Source organism: Temnothorax nylanderi, unplaced genomic scaffold (genome assembly GCF_030848795.1).
Source record: "Temnothorax nylanderi isolate EJ_2023f unplaced genomic scaffold, tnyl_v1.0 TNYL_tig0061_pilon, whole genome shotgun sequence".
Classification (NCBI taxonomy): Eukaryota; Metazoa; Arthropoda; class Insecta; order Hymenoptera; family Formicidae; genus Temnothorax; species Temnothorax nylanderi.
Window position 1 is genome coordinate 305,121 of NW_027249123.1, and position 27,825 is coordinate 332,945.

Consider the following 27,825-nt stretch of genomic DNA (forward strand, 5'->3'; position numbering starts at 1 on the left):
GCATGAATAGTACAATGTAAATAGCAGTTCTTTATATGCATATAGAAAAGAGTTGCTCTATCACATATACATAAATTTATATATATGTATATATAAATTTATATATATATATATATAAATTTTTAATTTAACTAGGCTCTTATTATGCCTGCACATATTTTTCTAAAAAATAATTATTACCTTTTACGAACAAACTTTATATTTATAATTCGCATAGTTAATAAACCGTGAAACGCTGAAATCTAGCTTGTTATAACGTGAATTTTTAAATTAGGTCTTGTTAACGATGGTTTTGGATTTAAAATAAAACTCACTATTCAGATACGTGTCATTTTATTACGAAGTTCTGAATCACGAATTTTTCAGCGAACGAAACGACATTTCCGTTTTTTCTCTACTGAAAAATATATGAAAAACATAATATGACTCAATACGTATAATTCCAACATAAAATATTTTTTTAGAATACGTTCACCGGAATATCCAAAAAAAAAATTGAAAGCGAATATTTTAGTGAGAGCACTAGATGCAATACAAAAAGATTCAATTGCACACCGTCATCGAAAGACAGTCGATTTACTCCATAATCCCATCTTCTCGAGTTCGATCCAAGATCCAATTATTATCGCGATACGAGATAGCGCGCTGCATCGTGAACAGGCGGAAAACTCGTATGTTATTTTCCGGATGGCGTTACAAAATTTCACTCGCTCGTGCGCCACTGTAAATTATTGTTTCAATATTTAACGCGCGAGCCCGACAGTTTGTGATTTTCATGACGATGCGCGCCATTCTCAAAATCACGTAGTCAAGGAATAATTCATATTCGTTACTCGTGCGTGCGATATAAAATTCCAATTGTAATTTCCCTTTGATTTACCGACCGTATGGTTATACTCCATTTGTCGGATGCATAAAAGCGCAGGATAGCACCGGCTATCGCTAAGCCGTGGACATGATGGATAATGTATCGGGCACACTAGCCCATAAATTGCGCACGTGACAAATAGTTATTTTATTTTAGTGACATCCTCCGCATTTGCATTATTTCTTTTATCTCAAAAGTACGAGTATGTATATATCTCATTGAAAATAGGAAGAAAGAAAGAAAGCAAAAATGTGAGAAAGTACATCTAACAAACGCGTGCTTAATGTCTGTTGCAAAAAAGATTTGCAGAGCTTTTTTCAGAATATTCAAGAGAAAATCGCTGGACGAAGAAACGAGATTGTTTCATCAATCATGCATTGGTACTTATGAAGTCTTTAACGTTCGAGTATCTAGTCTATACGGCTTTAATCTGGTCACTTGAATGTGTTGCCAGTCAATCGTAATTACTTCCCAAGTACCGCGTTTGTACAATACATGGACTAATTGATGACCATTGCGTCTGAGTGTCTTTACTATCACTCTCGTATATGATGCAATGTGGAAATTAAACGTTAGATGCCATGTAATTAGTAATAACCAAGTATTGAGTGTCCATATCAAAGGACATATGGAGTAATTCAAGCCTAGCTTGTTATATCCATATTGTATACAGTAATATTCACGGCAATATCGTATTTCCTACACTAACACTAAAGATTTTGAGAGAGAGAGAGAGAGAGAGAGAGAGAGAGAGAGAGAGAGAAAATCGACATTTTCACTCTAATATATTAATAAAATTTTAATATATTTTTTTAATCTCAACACCTTTTATTTTTGTATTTACGTATAGCGACGAATTTTCATTAAATTCGATTTTTTTACTTGCGTAATTGTGGCATTTGCTTTCACATCTTTATTTTTCAAAACTTTTGTGACATCAGGTCAGTTAAGATTAACATACATATTCATGTTAATCTTAACTGACTTGATGTCACAAAAGTTTTGAAAAATAAAGATGTAAAAACAAATGCCACAATTAGTGACGAGAAATCTATCAGTAAACCACTTATTAAAAATTCGTTTCAAATGATTTCATGTTACTTGTTCTCGTTGTTTATTTAAGATATCTATACGAGCATATATAGAAAATAGGAGAAGAGAATCATTACGTTAAAATTTAGATACGTATTTGAAAGACGGTATTGTAAAAACTCCCTAGAAGGCAAAGTTTAAATTCTGCGGTCGAACTTCTTGAGACGTCCTGCATCCCATTATTAACGAATTTTGCGATCGTAACGTCACGAAAATGATTTGAATATATAACGTTACAAAGGACTAAATTTGAGCGTCAGTATTGTTCGTACGTTAGGGCTGATCGCGTTTAACGGAAGCCACTGTGAAATAACGCTTTCCGCTTGCGCCGTATATCATCAGCGCGAACGTCTGGTGTACAATATGAATATACGCTCAAACGGTCAAACTCTTGGAGCGAGCCGTTACTCAAGACCAGTTTGTATTCAACTTAGTTGAAGCCCTGGCCGATTCTGATACATACCAATTAAGTGAGCTAACCGCATAGATGTAACGTTAAGCTTGTTAGTGGCTACAGACTGTACGTGGCATAACTTCGTGTAAATGGAACGACATCGGATCTTGCGCCAATACTAAATAACGATCAAACAAAAGATCGATTCAAGATTATTCTTATCGTTTGTGTGAAAAATATAATAATTTTGCAGAATGTTGAGATTCGCGTGACAGTAGTACGTCAAATATGGTACATGATGCGTTTAATAGTTAAGTCAATTCATCAGTGATTCCCCGGACATTTCCGCTGGTAATACGGACGTCAGCATCAGCAGCGAAGCCACACGTGATGCACGATTACGCGAACAACTGACAGCCCCGGCCGTGTAATTATCCCGAGCATTGTACGCGGTTGCTCGAATCCTTGCAACTGTCCTCCGTATTCGGACGAAGACTGAATTTTACCGGCAGGAAGCGACTGGATAAAGCAAGGTACTGCCCTATTACCGGTAACGATCTTTTTGCTCCGAATAACGATTACGTATGTCTCGAACGCTCGAGGAAAAAGAGCGGAAAATTGAGAAAAACAAGATTTCTGCTAACGCGAGAGATTGGAAAGAAGTATAAAGATAAAAGTTCACAAGTGACACACGCACACAACTGGAAACGTATTAGGACCTCAGCATATCTAAAATAACAAAAAATACAGTACACGTTCAAATTTTTAGCCCCGTTTCTCCTTTAAAAAAAAAAGAGTATACCTTACGTCCATAAATTAATGTCATTAATTTCAATTTTTAATCCATTTTGTTTTAATTAAAATTCACCCCCCATATTATAAATGGACATTCTTTTTGGGGGAAATTTTGCAGGCGCTCTCATTACTGCGATATTACGTCAAAGATTAAGCGATTTTGGCGAATTATATTTCGGGACCGCGAGTAAATAAAACCTCATATTTCACTTAAGCGCGAATTAAGTTCATTTTAACAAAATTTTAACAATAAAATTTAACTGACATTAATAGAGATTTTAATTCAAGGAATAAATTACGCTTGAAAGTCCTTGATATAAATGTATATTTAAAAATGCAAGTCTTTAAAACGTCTGAATTTAAAAGGTAACGCGAAACGCTCTCAAACTGAAATTGACATCGATATGCATAGGCTAATGCAAATTTGAACAAAATCTATATCTACTATATAGATCACGATATCATACGAGAATTGGCTGTACTCTCGCACGTTCACATAATAATGTTGCGGATTGCTATAAGGAGACTTTGCAACTTGGTGTATTCGCGCAACGTGCGCGTGTAACTAACGCACAAATTGTATGCGCGCCCTGCAGTCGACGTCGCGCAACATTTTACATTTAGGATACCGCGCAATTGTATTCGCCAACTGCCGCGATTCGCTCCAATTACAAATGTTATCGTTATGCAGCTGTAGATGCGTAGATTGTAAATGCAATCTCGACAGTGCGCATACCGGCATGATCAAATGGTCAAAAACACGTAAAGGGCTTTGGCGATATCAGCGGGAGAAGAAATATATTATGTATAATGAAGACTTATGAACGCTGTTAACGTAGAGAACGTAAAATAGCTGGATTATTCGCGAAAAATGCAAGACTTTAATTTAATAAGAAAATAGTGCTAGTGCTTATATTAATGCTTATATTCTTGTTTTGTGTAGACGTCCATTAACATATAACAGTCTCGTTTTTTAAATACAGTATATCTGGAATTCACCGAGTGCCCTTTCAGGAAATACCATCGACTGATGAAAAAAATTGCTATTGCTCTTTGACGACGAAACACTTCAATCAGAGCTTTATTTAAAATATTTAAAATATTTATAATTAAAAGTGAATTAAACAAAGAAATGTAAATAAGTAACTAAACTAGATTTTTACTAATTTAAAGCTCAATGCTTTAAACTTTAAAATTCAAGAAGCCGTAGTATAGTACAATCAAACATCAAAATTTGTAATATTATAAACTCAATGTGTGATATTGCAAGATCGTTTTAGAAAAGCTAATCGATATTTACAGAATCCATATATTAATAGGTACTTCAAATATCCACGATACAGATGTCAGCGTAATTCGCTCTTGAAATCTTGGAAACGCAACACGTTCGTGTAGCGTCGTTTTAATAAAGAGCGTTATTTAACGAACCCTCTTGTATGTGTTACTCGTAATAAAAAGTAACTAAATTAGCTCACTGCGTAACACATGCATATATGTGCTCTGTATGAGAGATAAAGAGTCGCCTGAATGTATATCGTATGAAATTCTGTGTTATTTCTGAAAACTTAATTATATTTTATTTATTAATAAATTAACGCGATATATACTTATGGTACGATGACATATCTACCCGTTTTGGCGCGAATGTTATAGCGATCGATAATTATAATAATTTAAAAACAAATATTATATAATTGTTATAGAAACGTTATTATTCCTTTCAGTAACATATCTATTTTATTTGATAATACATGCTAATTATTTACGTAGTATTCAAATACTACAATAAGATTAAAAGAGAATATAAATATAAATTTTAAACTTTTAACTTTTATTTAAAATATATCTCTAGTTTTGTAGCAATTTTTGTATTGCACAAAAAAATGGAACCAAAAATAATATGCATTATTTTTAAATACGAGTTTTTATAACGTTAAATTATAATATATTTCAAAAGTTTCTTATTATAAATGTTAATTGAAATTTTTATATATTTTATATAAAAAGTTTTGCCTCTAAATTTAAATCCATAAAAATGTTATTCTATTATTTCTTATGATTTTTAGAAGCCGATCAATGTTTCTAATATTTGTATAATGTGTATGTTATAACTATACAGTATACAGTATAAAATGTCACATACTGTTTTTTTCGCAGTTAACTATTGTGTGGTAAATGTTTGTCATAGCACTTAGTCTAAATGGAAATGTTTGCTTTTATTCACCGCGGCTTTGAATGGAGAAATAGAAGCCCACACAATACATTCTGTTCAGACAATGCATTGTTCGCACGTTAGCGTGGCGTTGATCTAAATCGTTCACTATCGAGTCCAATAAACGCTTTTACTATAAACTTTGGTTCTAATCTTATGTATTGTCAACTGAAATAGGACTATGACTATCTATACCAGCCATTGCTGTGGAATAAGCAACTCGATATAGACATTCAATGATATTCTATGACTATACACGAGAGAAACATATTCCGGAAATTTTAGCTGAAAGAGAGACAGAGACAGAAACAGAGAGGAAGAGAAAGAGATAATATATTTAAATATAAAATAAAATAATATATAATAAAAAAATTACCAAATTAATAATATGTTCTGTTTTATCATATAATAAAGAAGAGTTAAACAATTAAATATAAAACATCTTATGTTATTTGTAAATTAATTATTAATGTTTTAACATTAAAAACAATTAAATAATATAATCTCCTAAATTTGATCTGATTTGCATACATATATTCTGTTAATTTTATTTTACATCTAATTACAATTCAATAACCAATATATATTAATCAAGTTTACCCAATAAATTATTTTATTGGGTAAACTTGATTTATAACGAAATTATTAATTAAAATTCCACCGACTGCCGTAAAAATTATTTTAAAATTTTTTACTTGATATTTTACAAACAAGTTTCCGATCTATCGGCACATTGCGGCTATATTTTGGCCGCATATTAAATTGCAAATCGGATTACTTGGGCATTATCGTCCAACTTATTAAGTATCCCCGATACGTGAAAACTTTTGACTCTACTAAGAACTCGAGAGTCTCCGAAGAAAACTGTTATTAGATATCAAACTTGTACACCGCGTCGCACAAGCTGCTGGACTTAAGGATATTTACAAAGTCTAAATATCTTTCTGTATGAGGCTTCTCCATGTACAATACCTACATACATATGTGTAGAATAAACGTCCGAAAAATTTTTAACGTTTTGCTATTAGTAACCTACACTCACGTTTCACTTTATGCTCACGAACAATTCTGTCCAACAAACAAGCAAACTTTTCGCCTAATTCTAATCTGGCAAACTTTTTCCATTTCGCACAGCGAATTCTAGTGCTTGTCGTAACAAAAATTATATCAGATTGATAAAAACATAGCTGTAAAGTAGATATCGAATTACATTAAACTTTCGCGCACTGTCGATAGTTTATATTTATGAAAATAATCAACACAACGGGGAAATTGTTCGGTTAAAGCATATTAAGCAACACACTATGCATACTTTAGACATACTATTAAACGGCAACAGCGGGTAAGCTTGATCAAGTTGCAAACGCGCATTATGTAGTGCAGAATGCATAAATTATACGCTAAACTAAACTAGATCGTCTGAACATGGTTTAGGATATGGGGATGACAAAGTGACGTTCATTAAACCTGCAGTTAGAACAATTAATTGACAGAGAGTTCTGCAAGCCCAGTGGGACGTTATCACTGCGAGCGAGCGAAACAGCATTTGATATTGAAAATAAAGAATATTCTTATAAGCTGCTTCTCAAACTATATGGCAGTAGCATACATATTAAACAACATTTTATCCATACATAAATCTAAATATTGATTAAATCCTTACGTTTTAATTTTAATTAGCTATATACACAGCAAAATCTATTTCTTGCAAAACAAATAAATCCTGTTTTATTGATTATATTTTTGTAATTAGTATTTTCAATTATTAAATCCGGAAAGATCGCTATTTAAAATAATTAATTAAAGTTAAAATATTTAAAGCTTATTTAAATCTTAATTAATCATATCAGCGAGTATATTTATTATTATTCTAGTAATATTAATATAATGTAAATCTTTCTGAGAATAAAATAAATAATAATTAGTTCGTTCATGTATATAATTACAAATTATATAGTTATAAATAACTATTTCTTTAATACAGTAATTTGAAAAGCTAATTATTATAAATTAATGCAAATATATGACATATTATTATGCTAATATCAAATAGGGATATTCTAAAACAAGAGTAATTTCGAGAGTAATTTCAACAATGATATAATTTTAAATATTTATGTCATTTACGCTATTTAGTTTTGCAGTGATATTAAAATGTATCTAACCGTACGGTATTTCTGATTGTGCAAGTTTTATTAAAATTATTACAATTAACAATTTGATATATCATCTGGATAGTCGTTTTTGTAAGTTACATTTTCTTAAAGAGAAATATATCATCACATTTGTCTAAGAGCAGCAATGTCCGATCAAGATTAGCCATTATAACGTATTGTATATTAGTTAATATACAGGATGATTCTAGTAACTAAGTTGGGTTATAGCTTCTTTTTAAGTCAAAATAAAAAAAAATGGTACAAAAAATCTTTCACTATTTAATGTGATCTATTATTCTATAATTATATTTTTTTTATACACCGATGCACTTGCAAGATGCAACTGCATTTTTCAAATACATAGAATCATATACATTTTTTAGCGTAAATCGGTTCTTTTCATTATTCTGCGTATAAAAATATTAGAGTGACGTAATCAGAAGAATTTTTTCTTATGAAGGTTTTTGTATATCATATAATATATTACTGTAAATGTAATGTTTTATTGAGTTCGTATTCTAGAAAGAATTGTAATATATCACTCGTCTTTATCTTTTTTTACTCGAATTATTCCGCCTTGCGTGGTTAAAAATATCTAGATCGAGTTAATAGATCAGAATAGTATAGCTCACAAAATACGGTATTTGTGGCAGTTTAGCTATTCTCTGCTTCAGGCAAACTGTGTCGTTACGGAGGCGATGCCGCAGCAGGGGAAAAATTCTGCTCTGGCAAGCATACCGAAAACCATCTCAATCGGAAATGTAAGGATAACGAATCGACGATACAATACGCGCGTCCATTGTGCCTGCCAAGAATCGCGGAACTATATTCACCTGCAGACCATGAAAAGCCGTTTTCTGGCCATAAGATACCTTCCACCGGCGAAATTGTTTTCCTGATCGATATTCCATACAAAGCTACTATTCTTTTGAAATAATAATAATGAGATTCACGAGGTATGACACATTTGGACAGATACAGTTCACATTTAAAGATTTATTTAAAATCCTATTTTAGATCGAAAATCTTTCTGATCGACCGTACGATTTTTATTTAGAAGCATGTAGTTTGATTCAAAATAATATTTATTTTGTAAAACTTTTATGTCCCATTTTTTTAACCCAATATTTTGATAAAAGCATTGTAACGGGAGAATATAATTAAATATTTGTAATAATATATGGATCACAGAATTATGCAAAACGTGTAGGTTTATTGTCTAACTTTCAAAATTTATCGAAGAATTAAAATAAAAATAAATAAAATTGTTCTTATAATCGCTAAATTACGTTTTCCAAAATAATGCAAATAAACGAAAAGTACCAATGCTTTCTGTAGAAAGAGAGGTTGCACAATCACTCTTCTTCTTTCGCGTGCTTCTCTCATTTTTCTCATTTCGCGTTTACGTACACTAGGGACTTTTTAATGCTTTTATGATGTTACTGTCCCAATCGCGAGGACACGGTAGACCTTACGAAATAGGGGGACATATTCGATAACCATTACCTCGCTTGCCGGCCCGCACAACGGTTGCACAAATCGCCAACAGCACGATGGTGAGGGCGACGTTGATATGCAATGGATAGCGCCGCATCTCCGAAACGAGAAGGGGCCAGTCGCTACGTGCTATCCGCCGTACGCTTCTTCCTCATGCCCCTCTACACAGTTCTTTGCTATACACAAGCCGGGATTCACCGTGAAAATTACCGGCTCGAGTAACTCGGCGACGCACTAACGAGAGATCAGAGTACCCTTATCTCACTGTATTACCCTCTTCAAGTGCGTCCAGTATTTCACCGTGCGCGAATGCGCGCCTCTCTTATCCCTGCATCCCGTCACTCTTCTCGGATTTCTTCGCGGAACTCGCCATCCATCGTCTTCTATGTCTCACCATCCGTTTTCGTATCCCGTACTTATCTGTAACGTGTCCGGCGCGTTCGATCGCGTGATAGGATCGACAAAAATGCGCGCTCAGCGTCGTCTACCTAGGATACAGCAAGCGGCGCGCATCGAATAAAGGGTAGAGCGTCAAGGAAGCGGACGCTTCTGGCGCGTCGACGCGATTTGTCTCGCGTGGCGGGAACTCTCGGCGACCCGATTCGCGGCAGCTCGCAACCGCGAGTAACCCTCGTTGTAGGAGTGCACCGTTCGGCATGGTGGCCGAACACGATGCGAACGGACGATCCGCTAACCGTTTTTTCACGCTCGCTCGTCGGCCGAGTCCCATCGACTGCGAGATCCAACGAGAGATCGATCCGACGTGCAATTATCCAGGCGTCAAATATACGTCGCGATGCTGCAGGTTTTTCAAAATCGTTCATCAGTAACGCATGTTTGTCTCATCGATTTAAGTTCTTAAAAATGAAGACTTTTGGTTGTCCCTCGTTGCACTATGCATAACGTATAAATATTCAACTGACTGAATCCTTTTTCTTTCTCTGTACGTATTATAAGTAGAAATATAATGTAGAAGGAAACAGTAAGAATCAGTGATCCGAAGTTATAGATAAAACTGCCAGTGTAATTTAGCCTCTAATTATAAAAGTTCTTTGCTTTTTATAGAAAATAGCTGTTAGAAGTAAATAAAGCTCCATATCTCTTTACGCATGTCACTGACGAGGAAACTAAATTGATACCTGTCAATAAAGTTCAAGTCGATTAACGTGCCTTAAGTTCGATATATAGTTACACGACTACGCGGGCGCACGTCTAAGTTTTCGTTTTTCTCGCATCTTCGAAGAGTCTGTCGCAGTTTTTCTTTTTCACTATAAATCACCGACTTTGCCCTCCGTATAATCAGAGCTTTCTCTCAAAGCGAGAAGAGAGCAACCGTTTACCGAAAATTCGTTATCCGTAGACGGAGTACTACGGTTCGAAAACTTCAAAGCCGCCACTTCTTCACCTGTACCTGATGAACGTGAGTATTTACAGACGTGTCGGAACACAAGCAATCGCGATAATCACGGTTCCCCGACAAACTCGCGTGCCCCATAACTCGTCATTAACTCATCGAAGGATATCGCGAAAACTTTGTCACCCTTTCCTCTTCTATTCCGAGCTCGATTAATCAGTTTCAAGGCGGAGCACAAAGAGTGCTCTTCTTTACATTCTCCATTCACTCCTCTCTTTGATCGTTCACATTTTTCGAATTCCAGCAAATCCTTCGATCCCTTCAATCCCCAACAATTTTCAAGCAAGGTCCACCGAACGTGTATTGTTTGTCGTCGCTGATACCAAAGTTCGATCACTCAAGAGCTCGTTGTTATCTACTTCGATCACGCGATCACACCGTTCATCCGGGAGGATCACCAGTCATCCGTCGGTTTTTCACCGCGATAACACCCGTCACCGCCACGAAAATTCTGCCTGTCGTTGATCGACTGTCACACGTAGATCCTCGGTCCGCGCACGGTACGATTACTACGAGGAACGGTGTGAGGGTGAAGTGAGCTTGGCGTGACACGGGACCGACAGGGATACTGGCGCGCGTACGGGCGGACGCGGGCGCAGTGGCGCGAGCGTATCATCGGACCCGCCGTTCTCTCTCGCTTTCGGTGCGCCGGCCGAGCTGCGACGACGCCAGCCGTGCCAGCCCGAATGATCGCATCCGCGCTGCTAAACGCCACAGCGACCTGGGCGCAACCACCGTCGCACAGTGCGAAATTCACCCAATCTAGGTATCCCGCCCCGATAAATAAAGGCACGACATTTAATTCTACACGCGCCCGGCGTAGACGAGAGTACTGTGTAAATGAAACCTTACAATCTCTTTTCCTATATCAGACGAACAATGAAGAGAGGATGTATATTAACGAAAGAGGGAAAAGTGGTTTATAATCGATGATTTATAGCGAGATTACTTCGGTTCTTGCCAATGCGACAATACTTTGTCAATACCTACTTTTATTTTCTATTATGATACAATCTATCTTTTCAGCAGTTGTACTACGATTTCCTTGCCACTCTATATATTAATAATATGTAGTCGTATTATGTGACTTCAAATTTTTTAGGAAGAAGGAGATGTAAGAATTAAGAATAATATACCCATTTTTAATCTAGATACAGAAAAATCTTAAAATAAATTGTTAATTAGTAAATTATTCCTTATTTATATATTGATATAATATATCAAGAGACTATATATACTCTTGATATATGATACCAATTTTTTTACTTGTCTACTATAATGAAAAATTGTGAGATTATGTTCACATAATTTCTCTGTCACTATATCACTGTCAGTCATCCCACTCATTCATCTCGTGTTTATTCATGATAATTTTATCTTTAATACATCATATCGGATCCCCTTTATTCGGTCACTAATTCTCTGATAAATGTAGAACTATTTGTAAAAGTTATCGATTTTTATTTTTTTTTCTTGTAGTAAATTTTGCTCTCCCAATATGTATTTTGTCACCTACATACGTATGTATACGAATGACAACGTTTTTTTTAAGCCGTATAAATATTAGAGAAATGTTTGTTTTTTCCATTTTATTTTATATTTCTAAATTCAAAATGTGTGCAAAAACTAGATTGAGCACAATATTTCTTCACATAAATATGTACACTTGTGTACACTTATGTACTTTCAATTAATTTCAACGATAAATAACAATAATCTTTAGCAATAAGTTACAGTTAAAGTACACATAAAGAATCTATTAAAATCCATTTACCAATAAATAAATTATTTCATGTATGTTTCTTAAAAACATTATTTAATAAAACTTTTATAGATCTCAATCACTCGTAATTTTATAATTACTGATCAGATGTTAAGAGAAATGTTATTTTTCTTAATTTGATCTCTAGTATTTATTGCGGATAATGATAGCGCCTAGGACATTCCATATATCCATCAAGCATTCCAAGATAGCAACTTTGGAAATTGTTTTTCGAAGAAATTGGAAAAGCTCCAAAGTGAACCTCCCATCCATCGTAGTGATATTGGAAAGAGCACGCAAAAGTCAATGAAAATTTCACAATAGCTATGTCAATTTAATTGAATAATTGTAATAATTATGTTATAAATAAAACTGCACAATATTTTATTTTCATTTCAGTTATAAATGAATGACTCGATTATGAAATTTTCTTTACATAAGAAAAGCTTTCTTTCGCAATCAAATTCTTTATTCGCGCTATGGCATATGTCATAAAGTTTGCAATTTTTGTAACGTGACTTTTTTATTTAATTATTACAATTACAATTTCAGGGATTACTATGATAATCCTTGATTAGTCGCGCGGGATCATAACGATTGCATTTTAATTATAGTAAGAACGTACTAAATAAAACAGAATTATAAATGTATATAATGTTATTTTTTAACAATAAACATTTTTAGTGCAGTGAATCTTATTCTTTACTGCGTAGAAACAATTTTAAATCCAAGACTATATGAAATTATTGTCTGGCTACTGCAATATAACAAAAAATTTTCATAAAACGTAATGATCTCTCACAAATAATTATGTCACGCGCTTGAACTGAATGCCATTAATTGAAGTTTAATTCCAATTGAACTTTAATTTCATTTATTCCGTATTTTTATCTTAAAAACAAAAGAACCCGAATTGTTATCGAAAGCCAGAATTATTAACGTCTAAAATTCAGGGAATTTGTACCTGGAAGAAAAAATTCGCGACATTCGGCATATTCTCGGTATACGAATAAAGAAAATCTGAAGAAGAAAGCGCATCCTTTACTTGCGTACGTTGCTTACTAGCACTAAAGGTGACATATAGAACTTTTTGCAAATTTTTATTTCTTTGGCCGCTGGTCTTAGATTCTTCGAAAGATTAAAAGGCACTTATACTATCTTTTATGATAGTAAGTCTGGGCTGTCACGATTTTTCCCTATCGATTATTCGCCACTATTCAACCTTATCGACATAGAGAAATTCTGATTATGTGAATGCCTAGCTCGATGCCTAGAAATAAATGATCCACCGGAAATATTAATGCAATTATACGACAATAAATTATTCAATCTTATATGGATAAAGTATACTTTACGATTTAGATGTTCTTGGCGAAATTAGCACTTAGGAATTCTAATACAGAATCGTCAAGAAAAATCTAATATGTTTGTTTCATTATCGTCTACAATTACAGAATAATTTTTAGTTTCGATAAGCTGAATGTTAATAAGGTAACAATATAATTCAGAGACGTTATTTCTCGCGTCAATATCCAGAAACACGAAAATAATAATTTTTTATCAAATTTTATCATTTTAGAAGATAAATTAATATTGTATACATTTTTTTTAATTAGTTCAAAAAGTTGAATATCAACTCTACGCACTTATTTAACATACAATACACGCACTGGTCTTTATAATGTATACTTGTGCTGGAGAGAGATACGAATGGATGTTAAACGCGCGGTTCAATTATGAAAACCATCATCCTTGCCCGGAAAAGTTAAGAAATCGATCAAAAGGCGCAGCCGAGTGCGCGCCGTCGATGACAAATGCAAGTCAGGAACAGATTTGCATTTCGCGCGTTTAAAAAAGAGCACGGTGAAACCGCGGGCGGGACTTAGCGACGGGTATCAGTGACGCCGCGTGATTAATTAAGTACACGACGATGAGCCTCAGAACACTCGGGGAAGTACTTTGGCCATGCGATGATAGAATGGAGCTGCCGTTTCCAGACACCTGTGACTCTGGATAGCGAACAAGAGAGAGATGGAGAAAGCGAGAAAAAGAGAGAGCAAGAGTGAGTGAGAGAGAGAGAGAGAGAGAGAGAGAGAGAGAGAGAGAGGGAGGGAGGAAGAGGGAGAGAGAACAAGCCGAGTAGTTCAATCACCTCTCGTCGGTTAGACCGTTGGCCGTACCGACGAATTTCCGATAGACGTTTAATTATCCCCGCTCAAACGAGGGACTACCTTTAAATTCCAGAGCTCGGCCGCCAGCATACCGACTCGCCTGGTCGTTGAATTCGCTCGTTACATGTGGTTACCGCGTAAGTATCGCGAGAAAAAGGTATAAAACGCGCCAGCTGCGCTTGCAATCCGATATCCATTGTAAATTGAGACACGCCAGTGTATTTCTCTAGTATTTAAATAATAAATTCTTTTTTTCACTTTTCATACGTTGAATCGTTACCGCACTCGAGCTGCGATAATGACGCCAGAAAAAAAGTCAAAAAAATCCGGCGAAATTAATAAAATATTAATTAAACAAGATGATTTTGTTTGTTCTAATTGTTTCTTAAGATAAAAGCTTGACTGTCAAAGAAAAGATTATATGTAGAACTTCGTCTTTCTTGAACAATTAATTACAGTAACAAAATTACAGTAACAAAAATTGATTGCTCAAAATAGATAAAATTCTGTTTATAAATTTTCATCACGTTACTATATATATAGGTGCTTCAAAAATCCTTTGTAGTAAGATTTACATAGACCATACGGTTTAGATCATCTTCTCATTAACGTATCATATTTCAAGTCTTCTCTGTTACTTACACGATCGCGCGAATAATGAGATGATATCATATCTCTCAAATAAGTTGATACAGTTAAGTCTATCCACAACGTGAATAAAGAAAAACGAAAAAGACACAAAATAATTTCGATGTAACGCATAAAATTGGCCGCAACATTGTACAATTAAAAAAGTCTTATATATGGCATAGATAAATTATTTATATATATACAATTATACATATAAGATTTGATTCTTTTCACGTTTTGTAAACAAAATTAAAAGACGTTAAGAAAAATCGAATGTTTAATGTTAAAATTCTAATACTTTTATACGTAGTACTGTTATAAATTGTTAAAATAAATGGAGATACAATAATTAATAGATATATTTTAATGCGTTTGTTCCATCGCAGATAAAATAAGAAAGGATATCTCCGATAACAATCGCAGATAATTAAAGCACACCAGTAATATTATTTCAGAGATTAGCAAAATTTGATTAACAAAAAAAATCAATAAAAAGATAATTAAATGCTCACCTGCAACGCGCAATAGCAGAGCCGTAGTACGCAACGTTGATATCTGTAAAATATAAATATATCCAGATATTAAAACTCCAGATATTAAAACAATGTCCGGAATAATTAATACTTTAAACGATATAATTATTGCGCGCATTAAATTTGTTATTCGTTCTTTAAACTTTATTTAATAAAAAAATTACATAATTTCCGAAGCAAGACTACAATTTTTTTAGATACAAATTTTATAAAATTTTATGCAAATAAGGACTTTTAATTCTCTACCTCTTTTATACGCGCACATACGCGCACACATAAAATCTAAATAAATATCATTAAAAAAATTTTTTTAAATAAAATAATAAAAATTTAAAATAAAAATGAGATAGATATTATTAATATTTTATTAAATATCTTGAGCGTTTCAAAATAATCTCAAATGTTTCATATGCGGGTTACATCATATATTGTTACAAAACGGAGTGTACCATTATATTGCGACCGTTGCGAGGAAAAACGATTCGTACATAAGAAACAGTAAATAAATAATAAATTGCTCACCCCACGATCGCTCCGCTGAAGCCCGATGCCTCCCCGGGCCGCCTCCTCCTCTCGCGTTCCTCGTGGCTGCTCTTTCGTGATATTTATGCGACGTTTCTCCTCTGTCGTTTCTCTTTGACTATCTTTCGGTGGCACTCACACGGCACTCGCTGAAACATGAGACACTCGTTACGCACGACCCTTTGTACGACGCGCTCGATACACGACGCGCGAATACAATTAATTACAGAAACGGTGGATTTGACGCGAGAAACGGCTACGAGACTTTTCGCGTCCGCGACTTCTCGCAGATTGAAGCACGTTCGAGCCTTCGAGCGACAAGGGGATTCGAGAGTCGCGCGACCAACTTTGCGCCGTACTCGCCGAGTCGCCGCGGCGATGATTATTATACCTGTTGCTCCAACCGGTACTTCCGAACGATTTCCGAAGAACGAGAACCGGGCTACGCCCGGTATTTTTCAGGCCGATCATTATATATCCCACGCGCGCGCGCGTCCTTTATCTCGATCTTTACTTCGTCCTATATTATGACGCAAAGGAGTAAGCGCGCGCGAGTCAGAATGGAAAATGCTATCTGCGGAGTGCAAGATGTCCGAATGTACGATCGCGTCGCCTCGCCGACCGCTCGCGCGGCGTACCTGTCGAACGGATCTCGCGGATTTCGCGTTCTATAAATGGACCGCCGATACGCGAACGACGAATTCAAACGATTGACGATTGCCGAAATGCCGAGCGCTCAAGTGCGATGCTTTCGCGATCGTACTCACCGATTAGACGCGTCGAGACGCCGGAAGAAACGGAGCTTCGTCGTCGGAGCCGACCCGTGACCCGTGGACCCGTCATGGCGTCGTATGACCGTTCCGTGAAACGCTCATCGAAAATGACCGCGGCAACTTCATACCGACGCCGCGCGATACGGCACGGACTGGCACGAGTCAATTTTCCTAACGACACATAAATATCAATTCGAATATTCAGTACTTCTATATAGAATGTGCTAAAAATGTATCTAGATACTATTATATATCTATCAACGATGCTATCGCGATCGTACTCACCGATTAGACGCGTCGCACCCCCGCGCCGGAATTAAGAGACGTTCGTCGTCGGAGTCGACCCGGCATATGACCGTTCTACGAAGTGAAACGCTCGAAAATGACGGCGGCAACTTCACACCGACGCGCGACGCCGCGCGATACGGCGCGAGTCAATTTTCCTAACGGCATATGATATTATTTGAATATTCTGTATTTCTATATACATAGAAAGTATTGTACTAAAAATATATTTAATATACTGACACCATTCCTGTAATATCCTGTACCTATATCTTTGCGTTACCTAATATCTTCCGAAAATTCTCAAAATCTACATGTGCTATTATTATAAGCCCGTATCACACTATTATACGGATTGGGATTGAAATTGAATTGAAATAATCAATCGTAATAAAGGGAGCTTTCCAGCAAGCGACACAAGTCGACACACACAAACATCGTTCTATTTTTTTTCCGGCAATCAGTAACAAAGATAAAACGATGCTTGTGTCGACTTGTGTCGCTTGCTGGAAAGCTTTCAAAGAAAACTAATCTCAAGTTTAGTGAATTTTGCTCTGATTGGTCAAATTTCAATCTAATCTTAATCCTACTTCGTAGTTTGATACGGGCTATTACAGTTGACGGCTAAACGAGACTTTCTTCTTCACACGAGTGACATAAATTTATTAGATCGAATATTTTTCACATTTTACATTCAAATTTTAAATTATAATTTTATTCGAAGTCTAGCTTGAGTGTATCTTAAGTTGTTCGCGAGATGCTAATCGCGATGACCGTTGACTCCTTATCAGGCGGCGGCCCGGCTATCTTTCGAGGTGAATTTTCATTCTGAATTCGAGAAGGAGCGACGCGACGGAGAGATTTTGTGTAATATCGCGGTCGACGCGCGACCATTATCGTATCCCATCACGCGAGGAATTTTTTAATACCGCGATTCCATCTGAAAGTCAGATGAAATCCACTCCGAAAGATATAATTCGCGATCGCGGGCCGATGGCTTGGAGTAGGAATTTCTGATAGCGCGCGATAAAACCAGCGACGTCGCGAATCTAAGTTTCCGAATCTGACTTCGCAATTTGCGATCCGTCATCGGTGGAGGATTTTTGGCTCAGCGTTAATCCGAAAGAGCAAATACTTAAATCGTTAAAATTTCGCAGCATATCCACCTCTCCGTTAATTGAGTAATATTGATTACCAGTAATTAAATATCTGTAATTAGCGTGACGGAGTTAAATTTATAGTTGCCAAATTACACGAGCAGTCGCGTAAAATAAAGCGGTTGAAAATAAACTTGACTCATTTGTTTATAGACAATCAATTAGCCACTCTCAGGTTAGGTTACTTCTCACTGCAATTACCGCGTACAAAACAATAACATTTTTTTATGAAATCACATAACTCTCATAACGCTCTGTTCCTAACGCTTATTGTTTTGCATTCTTTCTTACCCTAATTAATGATATAACGTAGAACGGTAGAAATAATACGCGAAAACAAATAAATTCGCTAATCTGCAAACAGCATCAGCGACTGGTGCGTCCATCTAGCGGTGGAGCAATAAAGCAATTACGAGAGCCACTTTCAATTTCTCCGAAAGCTACTCTGTCAATCGAATAATTAAAAACGCTCAGTATATAATTGATTAGTGCTAAATAAATTACTGCGAGATGAATTAATTCAGTAATTAGATTCTCCTGCCAGAAATAAATAAAGCAGCGATTCAAGACAAAAATGAAAGCTCGCGGTAATTTTCAATCCGCGGGGGGGGGGGGTGGGGGGGGGGGCGTCGACGTTACCGACCGTTCTCGGGCCACTTGGTGCGCCTCGCTCGGCGCCTCGCGCGCCGCCGAACGTCGCGGGCGCCGCGACCGCGACCACGCAGAATCGTGCGGGGTGCGGGATCGGCGGATCATGGTGTCGTCCGACGTGTCCGTCAGCGCATCGAGCCGCATCGTCCGCGAGAATGTAAATAAAGCGCCGCTTAGCTGACCAGCCCGCCGAGCGTGAGAGCACGTCACCGCGAGCACCCGCAATATGCGCGCAGCCGAATGCGCGACGACAGCCGGCCCGTCGAACAATCACCAAAGGTGCGTAGATGACACAAGTTTCCTCCCCCCCCCCCTTCTCCCATGCCCGACCTCGCGACGACGCACGTCGCCCTGGGACACCTGCGTGTCCCCGCCTGCTCTCCGTCGCTCGTCCGATCGGCGACACGTCGGCTGTCGGCACTCCGTGCTACGTCGCCGTGATCTCGGCGCACGCACGCAAGACGCACGCTCGCGTTCGCTCGCCTACTGTGCATAGATATATATGTATCAGTAGGGTGACAGTTGTTTTGTGTTGTTTTGCATGTGGGACGGCAGGCGCGGGGGAGGAGGTGTACGATAATGTCAGTCGTTTCGGTTCCCGGAGCGAATTGTCGGCGACGATGAAACCTCGAGCGAGTAGATCTCGTCTTCGTGGAAGATAGAGGCTTCCAGCTCCCCAGGAATAGAGGTGAAGTGATAATGAATGGCAGGAGGTGGCGAAGGCAATTCGTTTTTTCGAACGTGAGAGAACGTGTCAGGGTAAAGGTGTATCCTATGTTGCGTAACACTTTTTTTGTTCCTAGTACAAAACGTTCGCTTTATAGCTGTTATTATGTGTATACAGTACTGCCAGTAGTGGCAGTTTACTGATTTCTACCGGTTGTAATTGATAGTTACTTGTATCGTAAAGATATGTTTGGAGATTCGTATCTCGAGTTATATTTTTAATTCCTTTTTAACTCTTGTATCTCGAGTGAGTGTTATATCTCGAGCACACTTGTAGCGAATCATTTAACCATTATATCTCAATCAACTTCTTATCTTGGTAAGCTCTCGTGCGATATCTGCAGATTTGTTTGTTGCTCGTGAAAGAATCAGATTTCCTTATCGCCGCTGCTCTTCACAAAACTATGTTATATTAGTACCGTATCTTTTATAAATATTGCTAAAATTATGAGTTTAATAAAAACATATGTATTTATTTATTTTGGAGAAAACTCTTAACTGAAACACGCTTCAATTGACTTAATTTTTCTAATCTATTTCTTTGTCTTTTTAAGCATTGTGTAGCAAACATTACTCATCACAAATTGTCAACTTATTATTCATCACGCTGATGAATGATGCTTGTTCAAATAGAAACATCATAAATTAAAAAGACTAAACTGATAGAAACATGTTTCTCCATTAAGAAAGAAAATAATCATTTGCTAAGTAATTTACAGGATAAAAAAATGTCATGACATTTACTCAGTACCGCTACTTTTTAAACAACAGTTAATTAAATTAAGATATGACTTGCAATTGTCATTCTTAATATATATAGTTTTTATTATAATCAAGCTGTGATTTGATACGATTATCTCTGTGTGTGTCAGTTTTTCTTACAAATATAAATTATATTTATATTGTGAAACTTTTGATTTTTCATAGAAAACATTAATTGTTGCTAAAAATCAGATATATTATATATTACCAACATTTTTTTGCTGACAAACGTATTATATTAATTTGTAAAATATTATTTTCTTTGTAACAAACCAAGCTTTTGTTCTGAACACAGAGTAGTATTAAGTCTTGAGAAATGAATTCCATTCTGAGATAATCTGGCTTATTTTTACTGCCTTATCACTAAGCTGTACCGGATCTTTTCCTTTGTATTTTTCTGTCTATTCTCCCGTTACGAGTGACAAACCCTATTTAATAGGCGTACATGGGGAGACAGCTGATAAGTTGCTGCTAGAAAAATCTTAACGGTACACTTGTTTTGCATTATCTACGCATACCGTAATTATCTCTAGAGATAATTCCTATATTTCTAAAGATAAGTGTTTTTGGAGATAATTGTGTATACTTAGCGTAGCGTATGGCGCTGCTGTACAAATTCTAGAGTATGTCTGTTAATTTTAGAGTTGTCAATTCATCGGTTGTGTGTGTGTATGGTAATAGATTGTTATTTTTGCAGATGAACGTCCCATTGTATGGCGTTCTCGGAGCTGCCGCTACTCTGCTTGCTTACATCCTCGGCATAGGAACAGTTGTAAAACTTTTCATCTGCTTGCTTGCGTTAATTTTAGGGTAAGATAAGAAAGCTCAACTAAAAGCAGAATTTGCATATGAAATGTACATACACGAAGATATTAACAAACATTAAGTTGTGAAGATAATTGTGATGAATACGCATCGAAGAATAATAAAAGATAAATATTAATGGAATAATAAAATATTCTGTTGCAGGACATTGATCTGTATATATAGAACGTACTCACCGAATCTCGACGATGTGATTAAGTCTGAAAGGGAAGATTTATCTAAGAAGACTGAAAAGTTCCGGCAGGTAAGTGGAAATTTCGAAATTGCTCGTCACTCATTCGCGACTTGTCGCATAATATTCATGTTATTTTTTTACAGTATATACTAGATCAGTCTAAGGAGAGAATAACATTTACATTAGATAGGAGAATAACTGGTAGCCGTATCATTGATGAATCCCTGCAAGTACATATTTATAGAACAATATTTATAGAATAGTGTCGAATCGTCTGCTGATTATTGGGCGTAATGTATTTGTTGCTATTTTTATAGGAAATTTTGGATTTCTTGATCAGAGATTATGTGGAACCGTGGTATAGCGTTGTTACGGATGATGAGGAGTTTATCTATTCCGTTCGAGATACTGCCCAAAAAATCGCCATCAACGTAGCAAATCGGTATATGGAAACATCTTTCATTAATATATATCTTTCATTAATTTTACGAGAATCAGAATATTTCATGAGCTAGCTTTTTTCGGTTTTATTAAATTCATTTAAGACTTTCATATCTCTGCATATTTGCTATGCTTATTAACGCTTTGAAAACCTAATTAACTCTTTCGCTACGCACTTTCGCACACTTGAAATTAAAAGCGTTCATTATATACGGTACGATGCAATTACCTCGATACAAAAGGTATTAGTAATGCGACGTTTCTTTATCTTTTTATTCTCCATAATCTTGATTGAGTTAAAAATAGTTTATTACAGCAATTGAAAATATTCTTTAACATAATATGATTTTACATTCTTCGCAAATAGACTTTTATTTTTGAAAATCGAAGATGTACGCCTTTCGTAAATGATTGTTTTAGAGAATATATGTGTATATATTTAAAAATATATAAAAATATTAGATAGGTCATACCTATCTAATTCATTATTGATTAAAGTTCTATTGTGTAATATCGATGTACAAAACAGGGTCAAGAGTGTCGATTGGATACCGTACTTGACTACGCGACTCGTTGACGATGCAGCCTCACACGTCAGGTTGTATCGACAAGCAAGCGCGAGGATGAAGCAATTACGATCGAACAGGGTCCAGAAAAGTAGTGCCAGCTCAAGCACATCGGGCGGGACTCCGAAAAAGACGCCCACTCATCGACGAAATAAGAGCGAGACCGATGTATCTTGGTATTCGCAGTCGAAATTTTATACACCTAATCTGTCATCACTCACCGAGCCAATTGAATCGTCTGGTGACGACGAAAAGGAGGACGAATCGCTGGAAAAGATATTCTTCGATCTCGAGGTGCAGATGGAAAGTAATCTGATATGCAGGGACCTGGTATGCACGAACGACACCCAGGAATTGGAGTTCCTGGGCGAGATATCCGAAATCCTGTTGTACCTGGTACTACCCAAGGCAGACTTCGATTGTTTGACTGTAAGATTTGTCTTAAGGGAATTGTTAGTGAACGTTATAATCAGACCGTTGTTGGATCTTTTCTCCGATCCTGATTATATTAATCAGGCGTGTATATGGCTGGTGAGTACAACATTGATGCTTTGAAACTTTCGATGACGAATTTTGTAGATATAAATTTAAGACTTAATCCTTGAATAAGTTTAATAAAAGCTTATTTCCAAATTTAAAAAATTTAGTCACATTTCTACTTATTTATTTACCTATTTATTTCAACGTTTTATCACGTACTGAGAATAGTGCTAATATTTATATCTGAATAGTATGTAATTTTTTGATTTTTTGATTTCAGTGTACTAAGGATGGTGGTTTGCCAAGTGATATCTTTTTAACAGTAATTAGAATAACGGACAATTTAGATGAATTAATAGCGACAAAAAATATAATTTGTAAAGAAATAACGCATCTGCGCTCAAAAGACTCGGGCGGAGATGACGATCTGTCGGTGAAGCAACAACTGAACAGCTTGGTTTACGTGAAGAAAATTCTGGAGACAAGGATCATCGGTATGCAGGAGGGCTTGGAAACGGAAACGGATGGTATCGGCGCTCAACCAGAATGGAACAGATTGCTCATACCAGGCCAGAAGCTAGTTAATTTACCATTAGATGAGTTGCTGAAGAACAACATCGCACTCAGCTACTTCATCGATTATATGACCTCCATAAATGCAGAAGCGTACCTGTTCTTTTACCTGAATATCTATGGATGGAGGGTCTCGGCCGAGCAACAGATATCGGATATCGAGTTGCAAAAGATCCAAAATACCCAATCTGGCACAGGTGTGATCGGTACTAAACGCAAGAACGCGGATCTGGATAATCTGAAGGAAGCAGCCTCGAAGATCTATCAGCAGTACCTCAGTGACAAAGCATCGTCCAAGCTGCAACTGGACGATACGCTGGTAAAAAGCTTGCTCACGAGAACGAGGACAGAGCCGGTCAAAGAAACATGGTTCGACGACCTGCGAAATTGTTGCTACGAGAAACTGCAAAATGAAGACAGGTTCCTACCAGGCTTTAAAAGATCACTGGCTTATGTAAAACTACTCGCGGAGCTGGATCTGCTGAAGGATCCGGTGTCCGAAGACGACACAAAATCCTTGGACAGCATAAGCTTGTCGAGCACGAACAACGAATTAGACACTTTGGAGGAATTATCCGAAACATACAAAACCGATGAGGCAAAGCTCGTAGTAAAGGAAGGCGCTAAGAAATCGAATTCCTCGACGAGCTTAACAAGCATCGGAGAGACAAACGAAAATAGAGGATTTGATGAGGTTGATTCGGACAATTTCAAAGGCGTGAAAAATACGCGTATAGGGTCTACCGCGGAAATCGAGCAAGTCGGTGAGAAGAAGGATATTTCGTTTTACGTGGAAACCAATGCGGACCAGTTCGTCAAGTTGGACGAGAACAATTACGATCAAAATGCGATTAAAAAGCTGCAACAAGGCCGCTTTGAGATAACTGCCACAATCATAGAAACCGGCATCGTTAGCGATCGCGGAAAAACATACGGCATATATGCGGTAGCAGTCACGAAGAATTACGATTCGGGCTACAAAGAGAAATGGCATATCTACAGACGATACTCTGACTTCTATGATTTGCACCAGAAGATCAAGGAAAAGTATTACGATCTGGCGAAAATACCTTTCCCCGCGAAGAAGGCCTTCCATAACATGGAGCGCACGGTGTTGGAGAGACGAATGTTGATGTTGAATGCATGGCTGTGCCAATTGACGAAACCCGCGATCATGGGCGGTCACATGGGATTGCAGAATCTGTTGTTGGCCTTCTTGGAGCAAGGGGATTATGATAAAGGAGTCACTGGTGGGCAGATCTCGAGAACGGTAAATATGAATAGTCTGGTTATTTATTTATGATATATATGTATAAATCAATAAATCAAATTTTTTAAAAGTGAAAAGTTAATTATGAAATTATAAGAAATTACAAATAATATATTCTTTATAACAATTTCGAATACATAACATAGAAAAAACTAATTGTTTAAATATTTTCTTTATACAGATAGACACTTTAATGAATCCCTTAAAAACATCCATGAAAAGTGTCACGCAGGCGGTTAAAACGATGCCGGACAACATGCTAAGTACAGTGGACGGCGTAATGGATAATCTGAGCAAATTTTTCGGCAATCCTAAGAAGACGAGTATATTTTACGAGAATACCAAAGTTAGCGCCGGTCTCGATACAGAGGTACTTTTCTATTTTACGCATTCGCGATACTGCATATCTCTAAGATGTCGAATCGGTCAACTGAATCATTCAATTCGTATTTTCTTTTACAGACTGATGATAATATCCCATTGCGAATTATGCTCCTGTTAATGGACGAGATTTTTGATCTGAAAGTGCGAAATCAATGGCTGAGACGGCGGATTATAACGCTACTGCGCCAAATCATTCGTACGATGTTTGGGGACATAGTGAACAGAAGGATAGTGGAGTATGTATCGTTTATGACCAGCCCGTCAAAAGTTGCAGGATATTTGCGCTTATTCAAGTAAGTAAATGGTATTGATCTCGAGCGTAACATTTTTATATAAAATTGACATTCATCACTAATATTTCCATACAAATTGATTTCTATGTATATTTCGTTATTTTAATTATTTTTTATGATGATTATAATTATTTTGCTTCCATTCAACATCTAAAGGTAATCTGGGAACAAAGGGAAGGCTAAGTGAATTAATGACGTGTTACAGGAACAGTTTCTGGCCGAATGGCGTGAAGGCCGAGAGTAAACCATCGCGAGACACGGAAATGAAGAACAGAACGCGAGTGGCAGCTAAAATAGCTTTGCTTTCGTGCCTCTCGGATGAATTGAAACATATCATAGGCAGCGAGACGACGAGGCGCGGCTTGCTGAGGGTATTCGAGTTGTTTCAGCGGCCCGTACTGAACAGAAGATTGTTGTACGTGCTGCTGGAAGGTGTCGTCGAGACTCTATTCCCACAGAACAATCTAGTGACAGTTTTCAGGAAGCTTTATTCGGTATCGCCGAGGGTGAGGAGTAAGAGTAAAGCAAAGTCCTGATGGAAGAGTAGGACGGACTGATATCCGAATGCAATGGTGTGAGAGCGACTATGCAGTCGAAAGAAAATCCTATTAGGGATTAAGAGTTTCGACTTCATTATCAATCTTCAATAAAATGCATCTCTTTTTGGGTAGCTTAGAGATTTACGATATTAAAAAATACTCGTGCAAAGTGTCCAATATAAAGAAACATATTTAAGATAGAAACATTAAGATCTGTGCCTTTAACCTATTGAGCTCTTATTTTATTTTACTCTTTATTTTCTCCACGGTAAAACATATTTAAAAATTGATAAAATACTATTTCTCTCTTTGTAGTTAAATCTTTGATTATTTTTGTAGAAAGAGTCCCCCCTCTCTCTCTATTTTTTTTTCTTTTATTTAAAAACAACAATTATAGTGTATCTATAATTGTAACATGTACTTAACATAAGTGTGAATTTAGTAGACTGTAACTAGTCTAGACTTTTTACGGCTTTCTCCATTGTACTGTTTCTGGAGCAAAATGCAAAGTGCTGACTGCAGAGTTCAATAGGTTAAGGGAGTTAAGGAATCATCAATCGTTACGCTTATTAAGATATTATTGGATGTTTAATCTCTTCAAACAGTCCTCTATGCCATTGCATCGGACACCCGTCGCGCCTATAGCTTTCGACAGGGAACAAAACGAAAGTCATACGCTTTCATATTTTAACGATTTATATGTTCAACGATGCGCACGTCGGAAAAGTTACATCCTGTTGATTTTTCTCGTTAGTTAATGCCAAAAAAACTTCGGAATATTTCCAATGGAACAAAAATATCTCCAAAATATTGAAAATTTTTAAAAGGAGATTTACAAACGTAACGTAAGAAATAAACAAATTATCTCGAGAATAAAAGATAAGGTAATATCCTCTAGATCTAAAAAAAATAAAAATTACATTGGAATACTAAAAAAGTAAGATATTAAAAGCAAGCTTAAACTTAGCTTGCTTACTTAGTCTCGTTCTCTCTCGTTAGGATACTTATAGGTAGATCGTAATGTGTACAATAATAATAAGACTTTTCCCTGCTAAATGCGATAAAAAAATTTCCTATTTCCTCGAAATAAAGTATACTCGACGAATAACTGACTGCGCGTTTAGAGAGGCAGGTAATGTCGAACTTTTCCGAACGTGTGCAGCTACTCTAAGTGATCTAGTGGCCAAAAAGTACGATATACGGATTTCAATTGCGTAACCGAGTCTTACAGCTCGGGCTGCTACTCTCGTCGTATTAATGTAGGGTAATATAACTGAAACTCACGAATTCCTTGTGATTACCTCATAGAGGAATGCAATAAGATCGATGGAAACATTCCACTTGCATTTTAAGCTACAACGGCTAGTTATTTAATTATACTTTTTACAATTATCCTCAAAACTGCAACGTACTACGTAGACGTAAAAGAAACACTGTACATCACGATTTACTTAAACTTAAGTTCTAGACGATATGAAGTAATGCGAAGGATACGATCAGTTTAGACGTATAATTTACCGCCGATATTATATACTTAATTATTTATATTGGACTACACTGAAGTTGATTTGTGCCATTCGATTGAGCAGTACCTATTTATTTATTAGCGAAAAATTAACGGCAGTCTCGATGGCGCCCTTCAGACACTTCTGGGAATTTATGAGGATTACTCCCTTCGTTAAAGATGCGAAACGCAGTTGTATAAAATTGTTGTACATTACTCTACCGTACGTCTGTATAAAAAGTTATTTCTATCTCATGTTAAAACGCCATACACTTACCACGTTTACTTATTAAAGGAACTATTTATAACTTGGGTAGTTCCTGGTTTCACCCCTAAACGCATCCCCATATGCCAAAAGTATGCGACGTTTATTTT

General features: G+C 36.5%; 2 protein-coding genes and 1 long non-coding RNA gene across 7 annotated transcripts in view; 1 reads left to right on the plus strand and 2 right to left on the minus strand.

The window, feature by feature from the left end:
- LOC139773387 (alkaline phosphatase) overlaps positions 1-11,023 on the minus strand; it is a 174,055-nt gene extending 163,032 nt beyond the window's left edge. Inside the window, exon 1 of the mRNA XM_071707806.1 lies at positions 9,024-11,023. Within this exon, the coding sequence (XP_071563907.1) occupies positions 9,024-9,111 (88 nt within the window). The 5' untranslated portion in view covers positions 9,112-11,023. The remainder of the gene's footprint in view (positions 1-9,023) is intronic.
- Positions 11,024-16,052: 5,029 nt separating this feature from the next.
- LOC139773389 (uncharacterized) lies at positions 16,053-18,575 on the minus strand. 3 transcript variants are annotated; one of them, XR_011718337.1, is made up of 4 exons: positions 18,553-18,575; positions 17,105-17,262; positions 16,814-16,990; positions 16,053-16,195 (listed from the first exon to the last, which is right to left on the minus strand). It is a non-coding gene; the product is annotated as an uncharacterized lncRNA (long non-coding RNA). The 3 variants fall into 3 exon arrangements; XR_011718338.1 differs by lacking the exon at positions 18,553-18,575 and adding an exon at positions 17,350-17,416; XR_011718336.1 differs by lacking the exon at positions 18,553-18,575 and having other exon boundaries at positions 17,105-17,282.
- A 396-nt stretch (positions 18,576-18,971) lies between these two features.
- Positions 18,972-27,758, plus strand: LOC139773390 (sorting nexin-13). 3 transcript variants are annotated; one of them, XM_071707812.1, is made up of 11 exons: positions 18,972-19,191; positions 19,468-19,600; positions 21,098-21,210; positions 21,370-21,469; positions 21,544-21,630; positions 21,718-21,842; positions 22,371-22,938; positions 23,168-24,730; positions 24,912-25,100; positions 25,193-25,407; positions 25,613-27,758. In XM_071707812.1, the coding sequence occupies exons 3-11, from the start codon at positions 21,098-21,100 to the stop codon at positions 25,941-25,943; spliced, it is 3,291 nt and encodes a 1,096-aa protein (XP_071563913.1). In that variant the 5' UTR covers positions 18,972-19,191; positions 19,468-19,600; the 3' UTR covers positions 25,944-27,758. The 3 variants fall into 3 exon arrangements, with proteins under 3 accessions (XP_071563913.1, XP_071563912.1, XP_071563914.1); XM_071707811.1 differs by lacking the exon at positions 19,468-19,600; XM_071707813.1 differs by lacking the exons at positions 18,972-19,191; positions 19,468-19,600; positions 21,098-21,210 and having other exon boundaries at positions 21,424-21,469; positions 21,544-21,626.
- The last annotated feature ends 67 nt before the right edge of the window (positions 27,759-27,825 follow it).